The sequence below is a fragment of the Armigeres subalbatus genome, chromosome 2 (assembly GCF_024139115.2).
Source record: "Armigeres subalbatus isolate Guangzhou_Male chromosome 2, GZ_Asu_2, whole genome shotgun sequence".
NCBI lineage: Eukaryota > Metazoa > Arthropoda > Insecta > Diptera > Culicidae > Armigeres > Armigeres subalbatus.
This window is the reverse complement of record NC_085140.1, coordinates 307,701,133-307,719,377: the sequence shown is the minus strand read 5'-3', so window position 1 is coordinate 307,719,377 and position 18,245 is coordinate 307,701,133. Positions and strand designations below refer to the sequence as shown.

The 18,245-nt window shown below is 40.5% G+C and overlaps 2 protein-coding genes across 2 annotated transcripts; both read left to right on the top strand.

Annotated features, from left to right (window-relative positions):
* Positions 1-314: 314 nt before the first annotated feature.
* LOC134216703 (uncharacterized) lies at positions 315-1,780 on the top strand. Its single transcript, XM_062695540.1, has 2 exons — positions 315-438; positions 1,279-1,780. The coding sequence occupies exons 1-2, from the start codon at positions 408-410 to the stop codon at positions 1,599-1,601; spliced, it is 354 nt and encodes a 117-aa protein (XP_062551524.1). The 5' UTR covers positions 315-407; the 3' UTR covers positions 1,602-1,780.
* Positions 1,781-3,907: 2,127 nt separating this feature from the next.
* Positions 3,908-6,721, top strand: LOC134209842 (uncharacterized protein K02A2.6-like). Its single transcript, XM_062685866.1, has one exon. It carries the CDS (start codon positions 3,908-3,910, stop codon positions 6,719-6,721), a length of 2,814 nt encoding a protein of 937 aa, XP_062541850.1.
* Positions 6,722-18,245: the final 11,524 nt, after the last annotated feature.

The following is an 18,245-nucleotide window of genomic DNA, read 5'->3' as shown; positions in this document are numbered from 1 at the left end:
CTGTTACTGGCAGGTGTTATGACATATAGTAAATAACGGCATCCAAGTATATAACCAGCGCGCCACTGAACCATATTTTGACATTTTGAAATATTTCGTGATGATGGCACAGATCTGTATTGCTTCATGAAATAATTTATAGCAAAGTACACGGGGTGAAAAGTAGTACGAATCGCAAGCAATTCACACACTGGAAACGGAAGAGCTTGAACGCTTAAAACGAAAAACGCTAGATCGTGACCGGAAGAGAGAGAAAAAACAGGAGAGGGAATGATGATGTACAAGAGTGAGTTTTGATTCAGTGATCATAGTTTGTCAAAGGCGGTCGCGTTTTCTATTTTTGATTTCAATTTCAATATAGATTTATTTCTTGCTTTCGATCGGTGGAGAACGGGTAAATTCCAATAATGTTGGAATACGACATGGCGCAGTCGGAGGGTAAGTTGAACAGTGTTCTAGATTAAATATTGGAGAATAGTTTCTATGACTAGTGATGAAGTACCAACGAATTTAAAATGGCGTCCAGTTTCTATGACTAGTGATGAAGTACCAACGAATTAAAAATGGCGTTCATAGGGAAAACGGGTTGGTGAGAGATTCCAGGATGATTTTTTTTTTTAACAAATCATAAAATAACAAAAAAAGAAAACGACTCGATACATGTTAAACATGTTAATTTAGAAGTTCAAATTAGGAGACAGCTACCGAAAGAGAGAGAGAGCGACGGTAAACATGCCAATCACATGAAAAGGAATGGATAGCAAATTATGATAACTGTGAGAGGGTTCACGGTGACAAAAAAAAATTAAATAGCTAAATGCTAACGAATTACCGAGAGAGAGTTCACGGTAAACATTGCAATCATGTGAACAGGAATGTAAAGAGATAACTGTGAGAGAGTTCACAAATAATAATTAAAAAAAAAAGTGAGTGAGTTCACGGAAAATGTGATGTTTGAAGGCAGTTACCGGGAGAGAGTTCACGGTAAGCATTCAACAAAAAAAAAAGAAAGAAATGAATACATAACTGTGAGAGGGTTCACGGTAGAGAAAAAAATGCAGATGTTTCTTATAAGAGAGTTTATAAGAGTAAGTGTTAAGAAATGATGATTTCATTGTTTAGAAATGATGATGAGTAAATAGTTTTCAGAAGAGTTATTTCATTACGTTATCAATCTGTTCTGAATGATTACATAATTCATTGTTATTTGATTCTGAAAGATCATTGAATTTATTTTTTTGAAGTGAGGTATTTTTTTTTTCTTATTTAATATTACAGACGAGCAACCTCAACCAAAGCTTAAAAAGAAGAGCAAATTTAGAGAGATGGCGCGGCAACTGGCCGCCGAAAAGGCGAAAAACAAAGTACTCATGAAGAAGCTCAAGCAGAGACGAATGAACGTAAAATGTTCCAAGAATCAATTGTCGATTGATGACGGCAGTACGGGCACAAACAGCTCATGCACCTTTGAAGGGGATAATGGTTTCAGTAGCACACGTAGCACAATGACAACAGCTCGGGAGGGAAGTGAGGAAGCAACCCCGAGTGTCACCGTGGAGAATACGGACGGCATAAATTTGATCGAACCACATTCCACATGACCGTAACCGCGAACAGCGAATGGTCCGCATCCGTGAAGAGCAACCCCAACAGATTGATATGGTGGAAAAAACGGAAGAGGATCCAAAGGAAAAAGTGAGTGAAATTACCGAAACGTAAATCCATTGAATTTTAAGATGACATTTTCACCTTATTCCTTAGTATCACAAATTCTTATATTATAAACGTGGTATTAAGTAGTTGAACCTTGAACTTTTAATTGATTTCTTTAAAATAATAATAATAATAAAAACTAAAATGTCGAATAAAAAAAAAGTTTCAATATTATCTAGACATGAAAGAACAAAATAGATCAGCTGGTGAAATGTCATCGCATGTATGAAGAAATACATTGACCAGTATGTTCGTATCATTTAATAGGTTCGTAAAGCCGAACCAGTCCTAAAAACCAAGATTGATGAACGAGCAAGTACCGTACAGCATTCAATGGAAACTGAAATTCTATTTAATAATGGTCATAGCTATGGAGATCGAACGGAAACTGCGGATTTCTTCCAGAATATTCCTCAATCCAGCGCCAAATTAGTACAGCGCGTAAGTAAGGTTTTCTGTTGTTTATTGACTTCAATTGATTATATTTACATATTAGGTTCAAATGGACAATCCCAACGACGACGGATATATCACAGCGAAAGTAGCTGGAATGGAATGTATTTTTCTAATTGACTCTGGAGCACAAGTGAACACTTTCACTCAGAATATGTTCCAAAAGCTCATCGAAACTCCAGAATTTAGTAAGGAGGTATTCAACATTCAGGATTCCACAGATCGTCCCCTTTGGGGGCAGCAGGGACAGCAGGAACAGCATGATGTCCAAGGGCTTGACGACCCCTCCCCAGCTGTCTGCGAGTCAGGGAGAACTGCCTAGGGCGTGGTGGGATTTAGCAGTGGGCTCTGCTAAAATCCCTCCCAAAAAACCACAAGTGCCCGTAAGCGGACTCTATCAAAGCGACTGTGTGCCGCTTCAAAAGCACAAGCCCAGGGAGGGAGTGCCAACTGGCATGTGGAGTGTCCCTACTTCGGTAGGGTAGTGCGTGAGCTGCTTCGGCAGGGAGTGAGTGATCTGTTTGTGCTGAGGCAGGAGTGTCATAGCGAGTCGCCGCCGCTATGGCCACCTCGAAGCGCAGCAGAAGTCTGAGTATGGACTGCACATGCTAAGGTAAGAGTGTCGTAGCGTAGTATCGTTGATTAGTCCCCACATACCGCTATCGACACCTCGAGGCATGGCAGTGGAGTGTTAGAATAAGTTGTGGAGTGTACCTACTTCGGTAGGGTAGCGCGTGAGCTGCTTCGGCAGGGAGTGAGTGATCTGGTTGTGCTGAGGCAGGAGTGTCATAGCGTGTCTCCGCCGCTATTGTCACCTCAAAGCGCAGCAGAAGTCTGAGTATGGACTGCACATGCTGAGGCAGGAGTCGAGGTATCCCATCGACACCTCGAGGCATTGCAGTGGAGTGTTAGAGTGAGCACCGAAAAGGGTCACATGGAGGGAATGGTCTTTGGTGCAGCTGTTTCGGCGGCAGGGTAGTGGTGGGTTGTACCCACACCTACAGTTGTGCACATGTGGTGCATGGGGAGTGTCCCTGCTTCGGCAGGGTAGCGTATGGTCTGCTTCTGGCAGTGGTGTGATTGATCTGCTCGTGCTGAGGCAGAGTGTCGTAGCGCAATATCTGTAGGCCCAGGCAGTTACCGCTATTGACACCTCGAGGCATGGCAGCGGAGCGTCCAGGAGAGCATCCAAGTAAGACTCAAATGGAGTGAAAGGGGTGCGAGCACCCAAGTCAGTCTCGCGTGGGACGAGTGCCTGTGTGAGCGATAATGAGTGAGTACGCTTAGTACTGCCGTCCCCCCAGAAGTAGTACTGCGAGGTAGTTCCTGGGGGAAACGATGGTGGAGCCCAAGGGAGTTTAGTCGGTATTACCGGTATGGTCGAGGCCGACACTCCAGTACACTTCCGTGTGGTAGTTTGGCAACTACAATGCACGTGTACTGGGTTAGTGTGTAAATGCATTCTCCCTTGTAAAAAAAAAAAAAAAAAAAAAAGATCGTCCCCTTAAAGCATATGCAACGAATAAAAACATCGATGTCCTGGCTACGTTCGATGCATATCTCTTCATCACCGAAAATCGACCGATGCTGTTGGAAAAATTCTATGTGGTTAAGGAAAGTCGTGCGCTACTCGGTAGGTCCACTGCATTCAGGTACAGCGTGCTGATGCTTGGTCTCAAAGTACCCATCTATCCTTCACTAAGTTCCCACGAATGCGCAAGAGAAATTGCCTTGGTCGAGAATGACATGGTTTTTCCAAAGTTCTGTAAAAATTCTCTATGACAGATCAAAACCACCCTGCCGAAATGTGTTCTCCAATATACCATTGGCGGTTAAACCCCTGGTTGAGAAGAGATTAGAGAATTTGGTCTCGTCGAACATTATTGAACCAATCGTGGACGGTATGGACACTTCGTTCTGCTCGTCCATGCTAGTAGTCCCAAAAGGGAAGGATGACATTCGTCTTGTCATCGACCTCAGGGGACCCAATCAATACATCCACCGCTCTCCGTTTGCGATTCCCACTTTGGAGAAGATACTCGCGGAGCTACATGACGCGAAATGGTTCTCGACAATTGATTTGTCAAATGCTTTTTTCCATATGGAGCTTGATGAGGAATCTAGACATCTCACTAACTTCTACACGGAATTTGGTATGTTCCGTTGTGTGAGATTGCCATTTGGGTTGTGCAACGCCCCTGATCTGTTTCAAGAGGCTCTACAACGTAAGGTTCTGGCTGGCTGCAAAGGTTGCAGAAACTATTTAGACGACATTTTGGTCTTTGGGAGTACTAAATCTGAACATGATGAAAATTTGGCGAACGTACTCGCATGTCTGAAGAACCACAATGTGAAGCTTAACGAGAGTAAATGTACATTTGGAACACAATGCGCAAAATTCTTGGGATTCACTCTGACACCTGAAGGATGGCAAATCAATGAAGAAAAAGTTGCAGCAATAAAAAACTTCCGCAGGCCTACTTCGTGCTCGGAGGTGAAAAGTTTCTTAGGATTGATTACCTTTATCGATAAATTCGTACCGGACAGAGCAACAAAAACAGAATATCTCCGTGCGTTGGCCACAGCCGACAGTTTTTACTGGACAAAACATGAGGATGATGAGTTCAACTATCTCAAGGAGGATGCACTCAAAGTAATCGTACGGCTTGGATATTTCAACACGAATGATCGTACTGAACTATTTGTGGATGCATCGCCGATCGGACTTGGAGCGATTTTGACTCAGTTCAATGCAGAAGGAATACCTAGAATAATCGCGTGTGCATCTAAGGTATTATCGGCAGCTGAACAAAAATATCCACAGACGCAGAAAGAAGCGCTGGCTGTAGTGTGGGCAGTCGAAAAATTCTCGTTCTATTTGTTGGCTAAAACATTCGTAATTCGTACGGATGCGGAAGCAAATCAGTTCATCTTCAACTCCAATCACAGATTAGGCCGAAGGGCTGTATCTAGAGCAGAAAATTGGGCAGAAAATTGGGCATTGCGGCTACAGCCGTATGATTTTTCAATCGAGCGTGTTCCTGGTTGTAATAACATTGCAGACGTTCTATCCAGACTGATTCCAGCATCACAGCAAGATAAACCATTCGATGAAGACGAAGACAACCATTATTTGTATGCATTGGACCCTGGGTGCATGCAAATGACCTGGCATGAAATTGGGACATCATCAGAGGAAGACGACCAAATACAGCAGCTGCGCGAAGCAATAAAAACAAAAACATGGCCACCAGAACTTCGGGGATTTGAAGCACAAAGAAAAAACCTGTACACTCTAGGTTCATTGGTTTTCAAGGATGATAAAACTATTTTACCATTATCACTTCGAATCAAAGCACTGCAATTAGCTCATGAAGGTCACGTAGGAGAAGTAGCGACAAAGCGCATAATGCGTCTATTCTTTTGGTGGCCTCGTATGTCGACGGAAGTGTCCCGATTCGTAAAATGCTGTGTAACTTGCGCCCAGTTATCAAAACGGAATCCACCATTACCTCTTGTTAGTAGAACTCTACCGGATGGGCCTTGGGAGGTATTGCAAATTGATTTCCTCTCGGTCCCGAACTGTGGATCAGGAGAGCTTCTTGTTGTTCTGGATACTTACTCGCGGTATCTTAGTGTAGTCGAAATGAAGAGTTTGGACGCCAACAGCACTAATAAGGCACTCTGTGAAGTTTTCCAAACATGGGGATGTCCAAAAACGCTGCAAAGCGACAATGGACCTCCTTTTCAGAGTGCTGACTTCATCAGCTTCTGGCAAGACAAAGGGGTTGAAACACGGAAGTCAATACCTCTAAGCCCGCAATCGAACGGTTCTGTCGAAAGACAGAACCAAGGTATTATAAAAGCGTTAGCGGCTTCCCGGCTTGACGGAGTGAACTGGCGTATTGCTTTGCAGAAATATGTCCACCGACACAATACCCTTGTTCCGCACTCCAGACTTGGTGTAACTCCTTTTGAATTGATGGTAGGATGGCGGTACCGTGGAACATTTCCTTGTTTGTGGTCACCAACTAAAAATGAAGGATTATCTCATGGCGAATTGGAGGAGATCGATGCAGAAGCTAAGTTGACCAGCAAGAAATACGCTGACACCGTTCGTGGAGCTAAACCTTCAAATATTCAAGTCGGTGACGTCGTTTTACTGGCAAAACCTAAAAAGAGCAAGATTGATCCTACGTTTTCGGCTGAGAGGTACACAGTAATCGCCCGGGAAGGTTCAAAAGTGGTCGTCATGAGCAAAGCAGGAATACAATATGCTCGCAACATGCAGGAAATAAAATTAGTTCCTGAAGCTTATGCATCCGGACACTCGACAAGTAACGATGCTTCATCAGGGCCAAATGATGAAGTTGACGACATGATGCCTGTTCCATCTAACTTTGAACCAACGGTTATTACCAAGGGACATGCAGTTCTTCCAGATGATCTTGGTCGTTTTCCTGCTGAAGCGGTTTCAAGGAATCTTCGGCAAAGAAATATCATCAAACGCCCTGACCGGTTTAATGATCAGTTTGTGTATCGGTTGTTCTGTTAAATTTTGATCTGAAAATGAAATTAATAATGATTATAAATTTGAAAATCACTCTATAACAAGACATTTAACAGTATTAAACATGAACTAGCATAAGGTTATACCAACAATCAATATGAAACTGGTGATTATTTCGTGGTTCCAGTTACGCATGCTATGAACGGTCTTCGGTACCCAGCGATGAAAGCGCCGCTTCAGTACGTAATCTATTGATGCCCCTTTAGAACATAGTTTAGCACTGCTGTCATAGCAACATACAAACAAAAACAAACTATGAAAATGGAAGCTAGTGGAAAGATTGACTACGCGAAAAATGGGTATAAATTATTTGATATTATGAATATATTTCATTTTTTTGTTGTTTTAGATAACCCACTTGGAATCTTGAAGTCGCTTAGAGCGGATTGAATATATCTACACCTGAAGGATACATCAAGGGAGCTGTTGTCTTTGTAGGAAAGCTTTACCTCAGGGTTATGCTATCTGCCACTTTGGTCCACTCGAATGACTAAGTTCTGAAAAGTCTGAGTGTCTGGAAAGAGACTGTCCTCGAACTAGACTTTTGTTTAAAAAAAACAATCCATACAGAACCTGTCTGCGAAATGTACGCCAACAGAATAAAAGAAGTTTCCTAGATTGAATCAGGATTTGTAAAAACTAGAGATGCACCGAATATTCGGTCAGCCGAATATTCGTGCCGAATAATGGTAAAATTTTCATTTTGCCGAATATTCGTTTCACCGAATATTAAATCGTGATATTCGGCAGAATAAGCCGAATAATGCCGAATATGCTAAATAAATTCAAAATTTATTTAAAAAATAGTTTATTGATTACTAAAAGAAATGTTTGAATATTCTACTGTCGTATTATTGTAATGTCATCCCTCACAGGGTGAAGCTGTGAAATAAGACCCCAGCTCCACTACCTAATTTGTGAATTAATTTTTAATTCTTTGAATTATTTCAACGTATTGCACCTTCGAACATGTTGGGATTAAATTTTCATGGTTACAAAAAAAAATATGATGTTTTTTGTCTTCCGATCTCTACTGGCAAATATATGAAACATTCATAGTGACATTCAGTCGAGAGCAGGTGATAACACTACTCAGGTATACAAAAAAATAATTAAAAATGTTAATGAATCTGGTATTTCTGTCGTTTTTATTGATTATGGGTTTTCAAGACCTATATATCATCCGACATCCTTTTGCTCTTACTATTTAAATCGGCTTTCCCGATAAAGCAAACACAAATATAATTATTGTCGACTTTTTGTCTTGGTCGCAAACATATTCTGGAATTACGTGAAGCGTTCCAAATACAGTAATTGCCGACATTTGATTTGCAGTCGTCCCAAAACCTATTTAGTTCAAAGTTCACACATCCTATTTTCATTGTATATGAATCGTTATGTTTTAGAAATAAGACATTCTTCTCTTCAAAAACAATTAGTAGTCTATCAAAAGAAATCCTGCGTTTGATTTCTTAGGGGGTAAACATATTTATTTCCTTTATATTTATTTAATAAACCTACTGAAATTGAGCATGAGTGATTTTTCGGCCGAATAAAGGCAGATTATTCGGCCGAATAGGGGCAGGTTATTCGGCCGAATATTCGTTTCGCCGAATAACTAAAATTGAAATATTCGGTATTCGGCCGAACACCGAATACCACTATTCGGTGCATCTCTAGTAAAAACAGATGGACTAGAGGGTAGAGGAGTGCAGGAAGAACAAGATATGGTTCGGTGGCAGCGGCTTGATTTTTATGCCGTTATATCTTTGACTTTTCTAAATGATTTTTCTGTAAATCTTGCAACACATTAACGGGCGATTCTTTTGATTTTTACCAGAGAAATCTGATAGTATGAATTGCGGTATAAAACTATATTTGATTATTCTTCTGGACTATTTGGGAACTTCTTACATATGAAATCGTTTCGAAATTTTCAGGCGAAACTATTTCGATTTTCATCAGAAAATCATTTGAAATTTCTAAGTGAAGCTTTTTAGTTCCAAGAAAAAGTCTTTGAGGTTATCGCAAGAAATTTCCACGGAAATTTAATTGGAAATTCTTGAGAATGTCCATAGAAAATTCTAATTACCTCAAGGAATTGCTCAAAGTGTGCAAGGAAAGTTATTAAAGTTTTCAATGAGCAATTATTCTTCGGAAATTAGAAGGAAATTCTTAAGATTTCATCTGATGATTCTTTCGAATTTCCGCGAAAAACCCTTTGTTTTGCGAAAATTTCTTCGAAATTTCAACAGGATATTACATGGAGATTTCAAGATAGGCATCGGAATTTTCACGGAAAGTTCTTTGCATGGAGTATCAACGGGTAGTTTTAGAGCTATGAATTTTATTTTATTCCCTGTAAAAGATTAATTTCTGCACGAATGTTCGTATACCAGCTAAAGCATCATGAGTGGATTCACATTCATTTCGATAACTGCATTTGCCTACTCATTAATAGAAACGATTGAGCCACCAATTACCGTTGATCATAGGTTCGGCCAATCAGAGTTACCCTTACCAGTACATGACGCCCACTACTTTTGAGTACCGAGTGTGTGTACTATCACAAAATCTTGCGCCTCCACCACTTCAAACTATGAACCCCGTTTTTGAACGGCATATAACCTTTCAATTTTTTCGCTACCAAAAACTCACAAAACAAATGGTACAATGATTTCGTATAACTAATAATAATAATCTCTAATACTAAGTTAAATTTAACATTGTTAAAATCACATAATATTGTCATTGGATGAAAAAAAATGAAAGGACAAAAATCTGGTATACATTTTTTTTCAGAGTGGAGCGTGACAAATTAAAATTAAACACGTGAAAACATAAAATTAAAATTGAATTTTGTTATAAGCTCCACATATACTCTGACGCTCATTTTTATCATAATTTATACGAGACAAGATTAAAAGAAAAGTTAGGGAGAACGAAGATCTTAACAACGAAAATCAATATTAAGCATACAGCATAAACATACAGAGTAAAACACAACCAACACAACAGTCAATATTTAAGGCTAATTTTGTCACTTATTGTTGAACTCCCATAAGAAATGCACGTGCGTTCAACAATAGGCGAAGAAATTAGCCGTTCATCATTTGACGAATTACCCAAGATCTGGGTGAATTATACGTTAAGAGTTCGAGACCAATGAGCGCCTTATATCTTGTAGATTCTGAATGTCACTCCAAGGCAAATGGCGTAAAGCTAGCTTTCGTTGAATAGTCTCAATACGTTATAACAATATAGTATTTTAGGGCATTTAGGTCAGTAGTTAGTTAGTAGTTCTGTATAAAAAAATCAGGCTTCTAGACGCTTTGACAAAAGCATATGCTATATAATACTAAAGACACACTGGTGGTACAAGTACCACGGTTATATACCCTAGTACATATTGTACCATGGTTTTCCACGTTGTACCAGCATGGTACAAGGTGACACACTAGTGGTACAACTTGTACCATGGTACGAATACCACCAGTGTGTCATTAGTATAATCCTCAAATTTATGCTTTGAATCAAGTACAACTCTCAAGTCGTTCATAGTTCAGCCTACCTCATACGCTTCCATGAAATCCGACGCTTGCAAGTGCAATCCGTAACTTGGCAAGTGAAATCCGATGACTTATTTGGTCAAAAAGCAGCTAATAGGTCTATATATATTTTATCGACTTGGAGACGATTCTGCAATGCATCTGCAACAAGCGAGCGATAAGATACGAGATTATGCAAGTTGATCTCTTGATTAGCAATCCGTACTGGAATTCGGAAATATAATAGGGACCAATACATGAACGGAGCCAGGTTAATCTGAAAAACAAAATGTCTTCTCAGCAACATCAGAGAGAACCACTGTTCAAGCGACAGCGTCTCAATGACTCAATTACTAATGACATCTTGTTCCGTATGAGTGTGCTTGAAATAGTCGAAGGTTAGTGTAATTTCTTTGTGTGGCCGGACAATGTCACCATGAAATTCAACTTTTCCATCAACCTGCGGCAACATTTCAACAAAATCTACCTGGTCATCAAATTTCTTTTGTTGGAACTTTTACAGAACGCCATTAAATTCCTCTCACAGGTACAACCGGAAACGATGCTCTACAAGAAGACTATGGGTGTGTATGTTCCGTTTCGCAAAGATTTGGTATCCAGACAGAATATAGCGCAGACCAGTTTCCTCATAAAGTTTAAACAGCACATGGAATCACCACTGGAAAGACATTCCGCCTAATCAACGGCATTGACCACGATCATAAGAACAATGATGGAGGTGAACTCGATCTGTATCGAACGCTTCCTCTTAGCGAACGTACGGTCCTCGAAACTGATGGGTGTTATAGGGCCGCTGCCATCACAAGACAAGTTCATCATCAAATGGATCCACAGTCCGGTACAAATTCATTCAAAAATATACATCATTAAAAATCTATCATATTTCCAAGTAAAATTCAGTTCTTCCGAAGGAATTTCCTTTGAGCTTTTGAGCGAAACTCTAATGAATCTGAAAAGAAACATAAATATTATAATTAAGGAAAACTAAAATTATTGCATTCCTTGAACACCCGCAAACAGCCGCAAACCATAGGAAAATAATAAATATGATATCCTTGACAACAGTGGAAAATTAGAACATTTCAAATTCATTTTGAAGCGTTGCTTTGTTTTACTGGGTACCGAATTATTAGTACATGGAACCATAAAATGAGTACTAATTTGTTCTGACCCCAACATCTTGATTATTATATCTATGGTTATACTTGAATAAATTCTAAAATTAACTAGCAAACGGTACGAGAAATTTTCAGTTGTTGCTTTCTTGCTGCTATGACAACAAAATTTCCACAGCATATGCGTGTTCTTATTTACTTTTGTGGTAAGATCACTACTCAGAGTAGAGGAGAGGAAAGATGTAGTAAATAACGGAACATAATAATAAAAAAAATGTTGTGATAGTACTCACCTGGGAATAAATACGATGAAAAAAAAGAACCGAAACGATTACGAACCGAGCATTACTGTTACTGGCAAGTGTTATGACATATAGTAAATAACGGCATCCAAGTATATAACCAACGCGCCACTGAACCATATTTTGACATTTTGAAATATTTCGTGATGATGGCACAGATCTGTATTGCTTCATGAAATAATTTATAGCAAAGTACACGGGGTGAAAAGTAGTACGAATCGCAAGCAATTCACACACTGGAAACGGAAGAGCTTGAACGCTTAAAACGAAAAACGCTAGATCGTGACCGGAAGAGAGAGAAAAAAACAGGAGAGGGAATGATGATGTACAAGAGTGAGATTTCATTCAGTGATCATAGTTTGTCAAAGGCGGTCGCGTTTTCTATTTTTGATTTCAATTTCAATATAGATTTATTTCTTGCTTTCGATCGGTGGAGAACGGGTAAATTCCAATAATGTTGGAATACGACAATATCTAACATACCTTGGAAGCTATTCAATTAAGAACTTCTAGAAAGTTGTTCGAGAAGTCAAAACCATTATGTTAAAGATTGGTTCAGTTCAGAATTCATCCACCCAACAGTGCTAGTGTACGTGAGACTTTCGGCAAAGTAGGATATCTCGGAATCTATTCAACTTAGAAAGTAGTTGTCTTCAACAAAGTTGTTCGGAAAGTCAAAACCATTATGTTGGAAATTAGTTTTGTTCAGAATTCATCCACCCAACGGCGAGACCTTCGGCAAGGTAGGATATCTCGGAAGTTATTCAATTTAGAAAGAAGCCGTCTTGTACAAAGTTGTTCAAAAGGTCAAAACCATTATGTTAAAGATAAGTTTCGTTCAGAATTGATCCACTCAACGGCGCTAGTGTACGTAAGACTTTCAGTTGGGTAGGATAATTCAGAAAGTCGTCGCCTTCTACAAAGTTCAACAAACATAAATATCAAACCGTCAATCCAAGAATGTAGCAGCTAAAATCTCGACAATGATTTCTACGAATCTTAATAAAAATCGTTGATGAAATCTTGGTGAAAAATCAATTTTGGTATCAGAATTATCTAATTTCAATAACATTTTGGCCGGTATCTCGGCTGTTGGAATCTCCACAAAGCTTTGTTGAGGTCGAGAAACTAATTTAAGCCATTATGTTTAGGATAGGGGAACTGTACCGGTTTTGGCCATGTTCCTAATTTGGCCAATTTTGCGAATAACTACAAAAATAAAGCAATTCGCGAGGGTTTCATTAGTTCCACCAAAAGATATATCCCTCACGGTTCAATGCTGCTTTCAACTGATCGATTATTTTGGAAAAATATGTAAATATGGGTTGGCCAAATTAGGCACTAAGTTGGCCAAAACCGGTGCACTTCCCCTATACAAATTTAAAATTAGAAGTAGCCGTCTTCAACTAAGATGTTTGTAAAATTTAAACCGTTCTTTAGAACATCAGTTGATTCTGAATCCATCCATTTGGCAACACATATATTACTTTCAGTAAGGTAGGATGATTCTACAGACACACATAACAAATAGAAAATTTACTCATCAAATTCACCGTTGCACAAACACTAGCGACGTCTGTTGGTTTCACCTTCTTGAGAAAATGATAGTAATGAGTATGTTCGCACACAAATCTGTTGCGAAAAGTATATCGACGCGCCATCTACATTTGAAGAGCGACCAACCCACAGCATGCACACATACTATGATGTAGTGCATTAAATCAAACCTGGCGCCCTTTGGAAAATTCGTTTCTTTTCTTCTGGGAACTGGTACAAGATGGAGACACCCGCTATTTAAGACGAGCAGCCATGGGAGTTGGGACTCACAATATCAGCGACACCTTCACATCACCGCCATCATCATCGAACCGAATAGAAAAGTGGTGAACGACTAGCAGAATTTAATTTGAATTATTATAAGTTTCAATTGTGCTAGTTTTCAATAAAGTTTGTACTCTAAGTGTTCAATTTAAGAAAATTAAAGTATATGTTGATTGTGTGTAAATATCTGTTGAATGACTGTCATCGGATTTGAACTAGAAGAAGAAATTGGAGTGGATAACATTAAGTGCTGTGTCCGTTTATCTGGCGGTCAATCTCACGACGAGTGCAATTAATAGTCCTTATCGAGCTATCGAACATTGGTCCTTCGAACCGCATGACGGATGACAATACTCCATCCGCTCTGAACCTATCTGTACTCGGAAGTGTGATTCTGTTCCCCAGAGCTTCTTCGTTGGAACCGCCATCACTACCGCCTATAGAATTACGTCGTTTCGCTGAACTCCGCCATCATTGCTGGTCCATTCTAAAATACAAGGCAAATTAATTTGCCTATAGAAGGTAATTAAGTTCCAATCAAGCTATCTTTCTTTTGTGCATGCTACGCTGGTCTATTGTCCACAGATCCATTGCACTATGTCCAACGAACGCCGCATCAAGTCGCTGAAACTGAGACAGAAGAGCATCATCGCATCATACGACCTAATCAAGACATTCGTTGATCAATTCGACGAAGCTACGCAAGCATTCAGAAGTCCCTGTTCGGCTGGAGAATCTTGTCCAGCTGTGGGCAGATTATAATAAGAATCAGAAGGAATTGGAAACACTCGACGAGAAAGCGTTTGACGAGCATCTGGAGGAAAGGAAAGTATTGGAGACATCGTATTACCGTGTCAAAGGATTTTTGTTGGCCCACAATAAGTCATCAATATTCCAGAATCCCCCGTCCCCTGTTAGTTCAGCACTACAAATTCCTATGTCGACATCGCAAGTGCGTTTACCTGATGTAAAACTTCCTGTTTTTGACGGAACTCTCGAAAACTGGTTGAATTTCCATGATTTGTATGTGTCCTTGATTCATACAGCAGAAGGCTTAACTACTATCCAGAAGTTCTACTACTTGCGGTCCTCATTGTCAAACGAAGCTCTTCAATTAATACAAACGATCCCAATAAGTGCAAACAATTACCTAGTTGCTTGGACTCAACTTCTGCAGCATTACCAGAACACAGCTCGACTAAAGCAAACATACGTTGAGGCGCTTTTCGAGTTTACTTCACTCAAGAAGGAGTCTGCGCCAGATCTCCATAGTCTCGTGGAAAAATTTGAGGAAACGTGAAAGTTCTTCAACAATTGGGTGAGCAAACGGATCATTGAGATCTTTTTCTTATCAGAATGCTGAGTATACGCCTAGACCAGAAGACGAGTCGAGATTGGGAGGAATTTTCAACCGCTGAAGTTGCTACGACATTCAAAGACCTAACAGCATTCATTCAACGACGAGTAACTGTATTGCAGTCGCTTCAATTAGAGAGCATCGAACCGCAGGCAACCATCCTACCGAAGAAACTAGATCGTTTTAAAGCTACGATGCAAATCCCATGTTTTCACAAAGCTGTCTTATGCGTTCGGATCACCATCCCTTGTATCATTATGGAGCTTTCAAACAACTGACGGAGGTAGACAAAGAAAGCGAAATGAGACGTCATAGGTTGCGCCCAAACTGTCTGCGAATAGGTCACCTATCTAAAGATTGCTCATCATTTTCCAGTTGTCGAATGTGTCAAGGTCGACACCACACTCTGATTTGCACGAACAGTTCCACCGTCTCATCTGTCTCACTGTCTTCCAACCATCAGCAGTCTAATATGTCCTCAAGCAGTCATCCATCTACTTCATCTTCAACTGCCATGAATGAGTCGGTCAACTATGCTTCTGCCAGTGGGATGAATCAGAAAACAATTCTACTCGCAACCGCTTTGATTGACATTATCGATGATGAAGGCACAAAACACACTGCACGCGCACTCTTAGATTCGGGAAGCGAACGATATTTTATTTCTGAACAGTTCTCTCAACGTATGAAATTGCAGCGCACAAACATCTGTCTAGACCAATCTCTGGAATCGGTCAATCATCGGTTCAAGCCAAAGCGAAATTTATGTCCCGCATCCGTTCACGAATAGGCGAATATTCAACCCAAATTGAGTTCATCGTTCTCCCGAAAGTTACCGTCAATCTGCCCGCTACGTCCATTGACACCACCAAATGGAATATGCCGCCTTGTATTGAACTCGCTGATCCAACCTTTGACAGCACTAATCCCGTCGATGTGATCATCGGAGCCGAAATATTCTTTGAATTGTTTAGAGTTCCTGGGCGCATCCCTCTTGGCGATAATCTTCCTATGTTGGTCAACTCTGTATTTGGCTGGGTAGTTTGTGGAAAGTCAGATGTCCGTTCGTCAACTGCCATCGTAGCTAATTTCGCATCCGTAAACCATCCCACAGCAGAATATATACACAAGCAACGCAAAACTCATCCGAAAACATGCTCTAAACGAACACACAAGCAAACACCAGTGTCAACATTCCAACCTGTCACTAACACAATTCCTCATCATCTCTTCGATTGAAAACAACATGAATGTCATCATCAGCCTCGAACACCTGAGCAAAAACACAATGCCTTTTCCGTTGAAGGGCAAGAAGTCATCATCATCACCAATCGGAACTACAAGTGTTTTGACACCTGCATCAATATACGAAAACACCAACACATCGAAAGAGTGAGATTGCAATATCATTAGCTATCAGAAATGTGATTTCAGGAGGGGCCAGTATGTTCGCACACAAATCTGTTGCGAAAAGTATATCGACGCGCCATCTACATTTGAAGAGCGACCAACCCACAGCATGCACACATACTATGATGTAGTGCATTAAATCAAACCTGGCGCCCTTTGGAAAATTCGTTTCTTTTCTTCTGGGAACTGGTACAAGATGGAGACACCCGCTATTTAAGACGAGCAGCCATGGGAGTTGGGACTCACAATATCAGCGACACCTTCACATCACCGCCATCATCATCGAACCGAATAGAAAAGTGGTGAACGACTAGCAGAATTTAATTTGAATTATTATAAGTTTCAATTGTGCTAGTTTTCAATAAAGTTTGTACTCTAAGTGTTCAATTTAAGAAAATTAAAGTATATGTTGATTGTGTGTAAATATCTGTTGAATGACTGTCATCGGATTTGAACTAGAAGAAGAAATTGGAGTGGATAACATTAAGTGCTGTGTCCGTTTATCTGGCGGTCAATCTCACGACGAGTGCAATTAACAGTCCTTATCGAGCTATCGAACAGAGTAAAAGTGTTATGTCTATTTGTCTGTGATGATTTATTAACAAATGCCAGAATGACGCTTGCCCGATTGTAACGGGTTCCCGAATTCCATTCGCCCAATTCCCCCCCCCCCCCCCCCCCCAAACGTCCGTAAAACCATTTGCCCGAATGGATAACATATTCTTCTGAATTAACCAAACAGCCGAGCAAAATATAACAAAATAGTAACAGCATAATCAATAAATAATTGAAAGATTTTTTTTCAAACTTCGGTATGAGCTGGCACAATTGATTTGAAGTTTATGTGGGGAAAAAGTGCCTCGTCCCCCAAAGTTGGCGCCTATGTCTACGATTGATTATTTCATCCTAAAAAGAGCAGTATGCAGTTACTTTTTATTGTCGTTTCAAAGTCTTCAATGTTTGATGGGGGCGAAGAAATCCAGCACCAATTCAATACCGGATAATGTCATGAAAAACCAAATTTTACACTTGGTTGAAAAAATCACGCTCGGAACGCGTCCACTTTGCATCGCAACCTACTTCGATCCATGGTCTGGATGGAAGTCCAAATGTGGCGTCGATTTTGACGTTTCCGGACTTGTTCGGGATGGTGCTGCAGAAGTGTTTATTAGATGGTAATTGCGTGAAAGATCCAGAAACTGGTGCTGCTGCCGAAACCAGGAAAAACACCGGGGAATCCAGCATCGTATAGGCACATATACCTGCTGGATACACTGAGGAAGCTTCTGGAAAGGGTTATCCCTTCATAGGCTTACGCAGTTCATGGAGGGCAAGACTGGCTTATCGAAAAAGCAGTTCGGATTTCGTAAAGGCAGATCAACTGTGGATGCAATTAGGACAGTCATTGAAGATGCAGAAAGGGCGTCCAAAAAGAAGAGGAGTGGCAATAGGTTCTGCGCAGTAGTAAAGATTGACGTCAAAAACGTGTTCAATTGTGCCAGCTGGGAGGCCATCACCGTAGCGCTGCACGGAATGCTGATCCCCGACTTCGTGTGTAAGATCCTTAGGAGCTACTTCCAGAACCGGATTCTGGTTTACGACACAAACTCGGGGCAGAAGTCGATCAGGGTTACGACGGGCGTTCCACAAGGATGCATACTAAGCCCAACGTTATGAATTTTGATGTACAACGGGGTGCTGACGCTGAAGTGGTCCTATGTGTAAAGATTTACGGATTCGCGGATGATGTCGGCCTAACGATAACCGGTGAGTCGCTGGAGGAGTTGGAAATGCTGGTGGCGGAGGCGACTGACGCAGTAGAAACCTGGATGGATGGAGTCAAACTGCAGCTGGCTCACCACAAAATGAAAGTGATGCTGGTCAGCAACTGCAAAGTAATTCAGCAGATGCAGATTACTATCGGAAGGTACGACA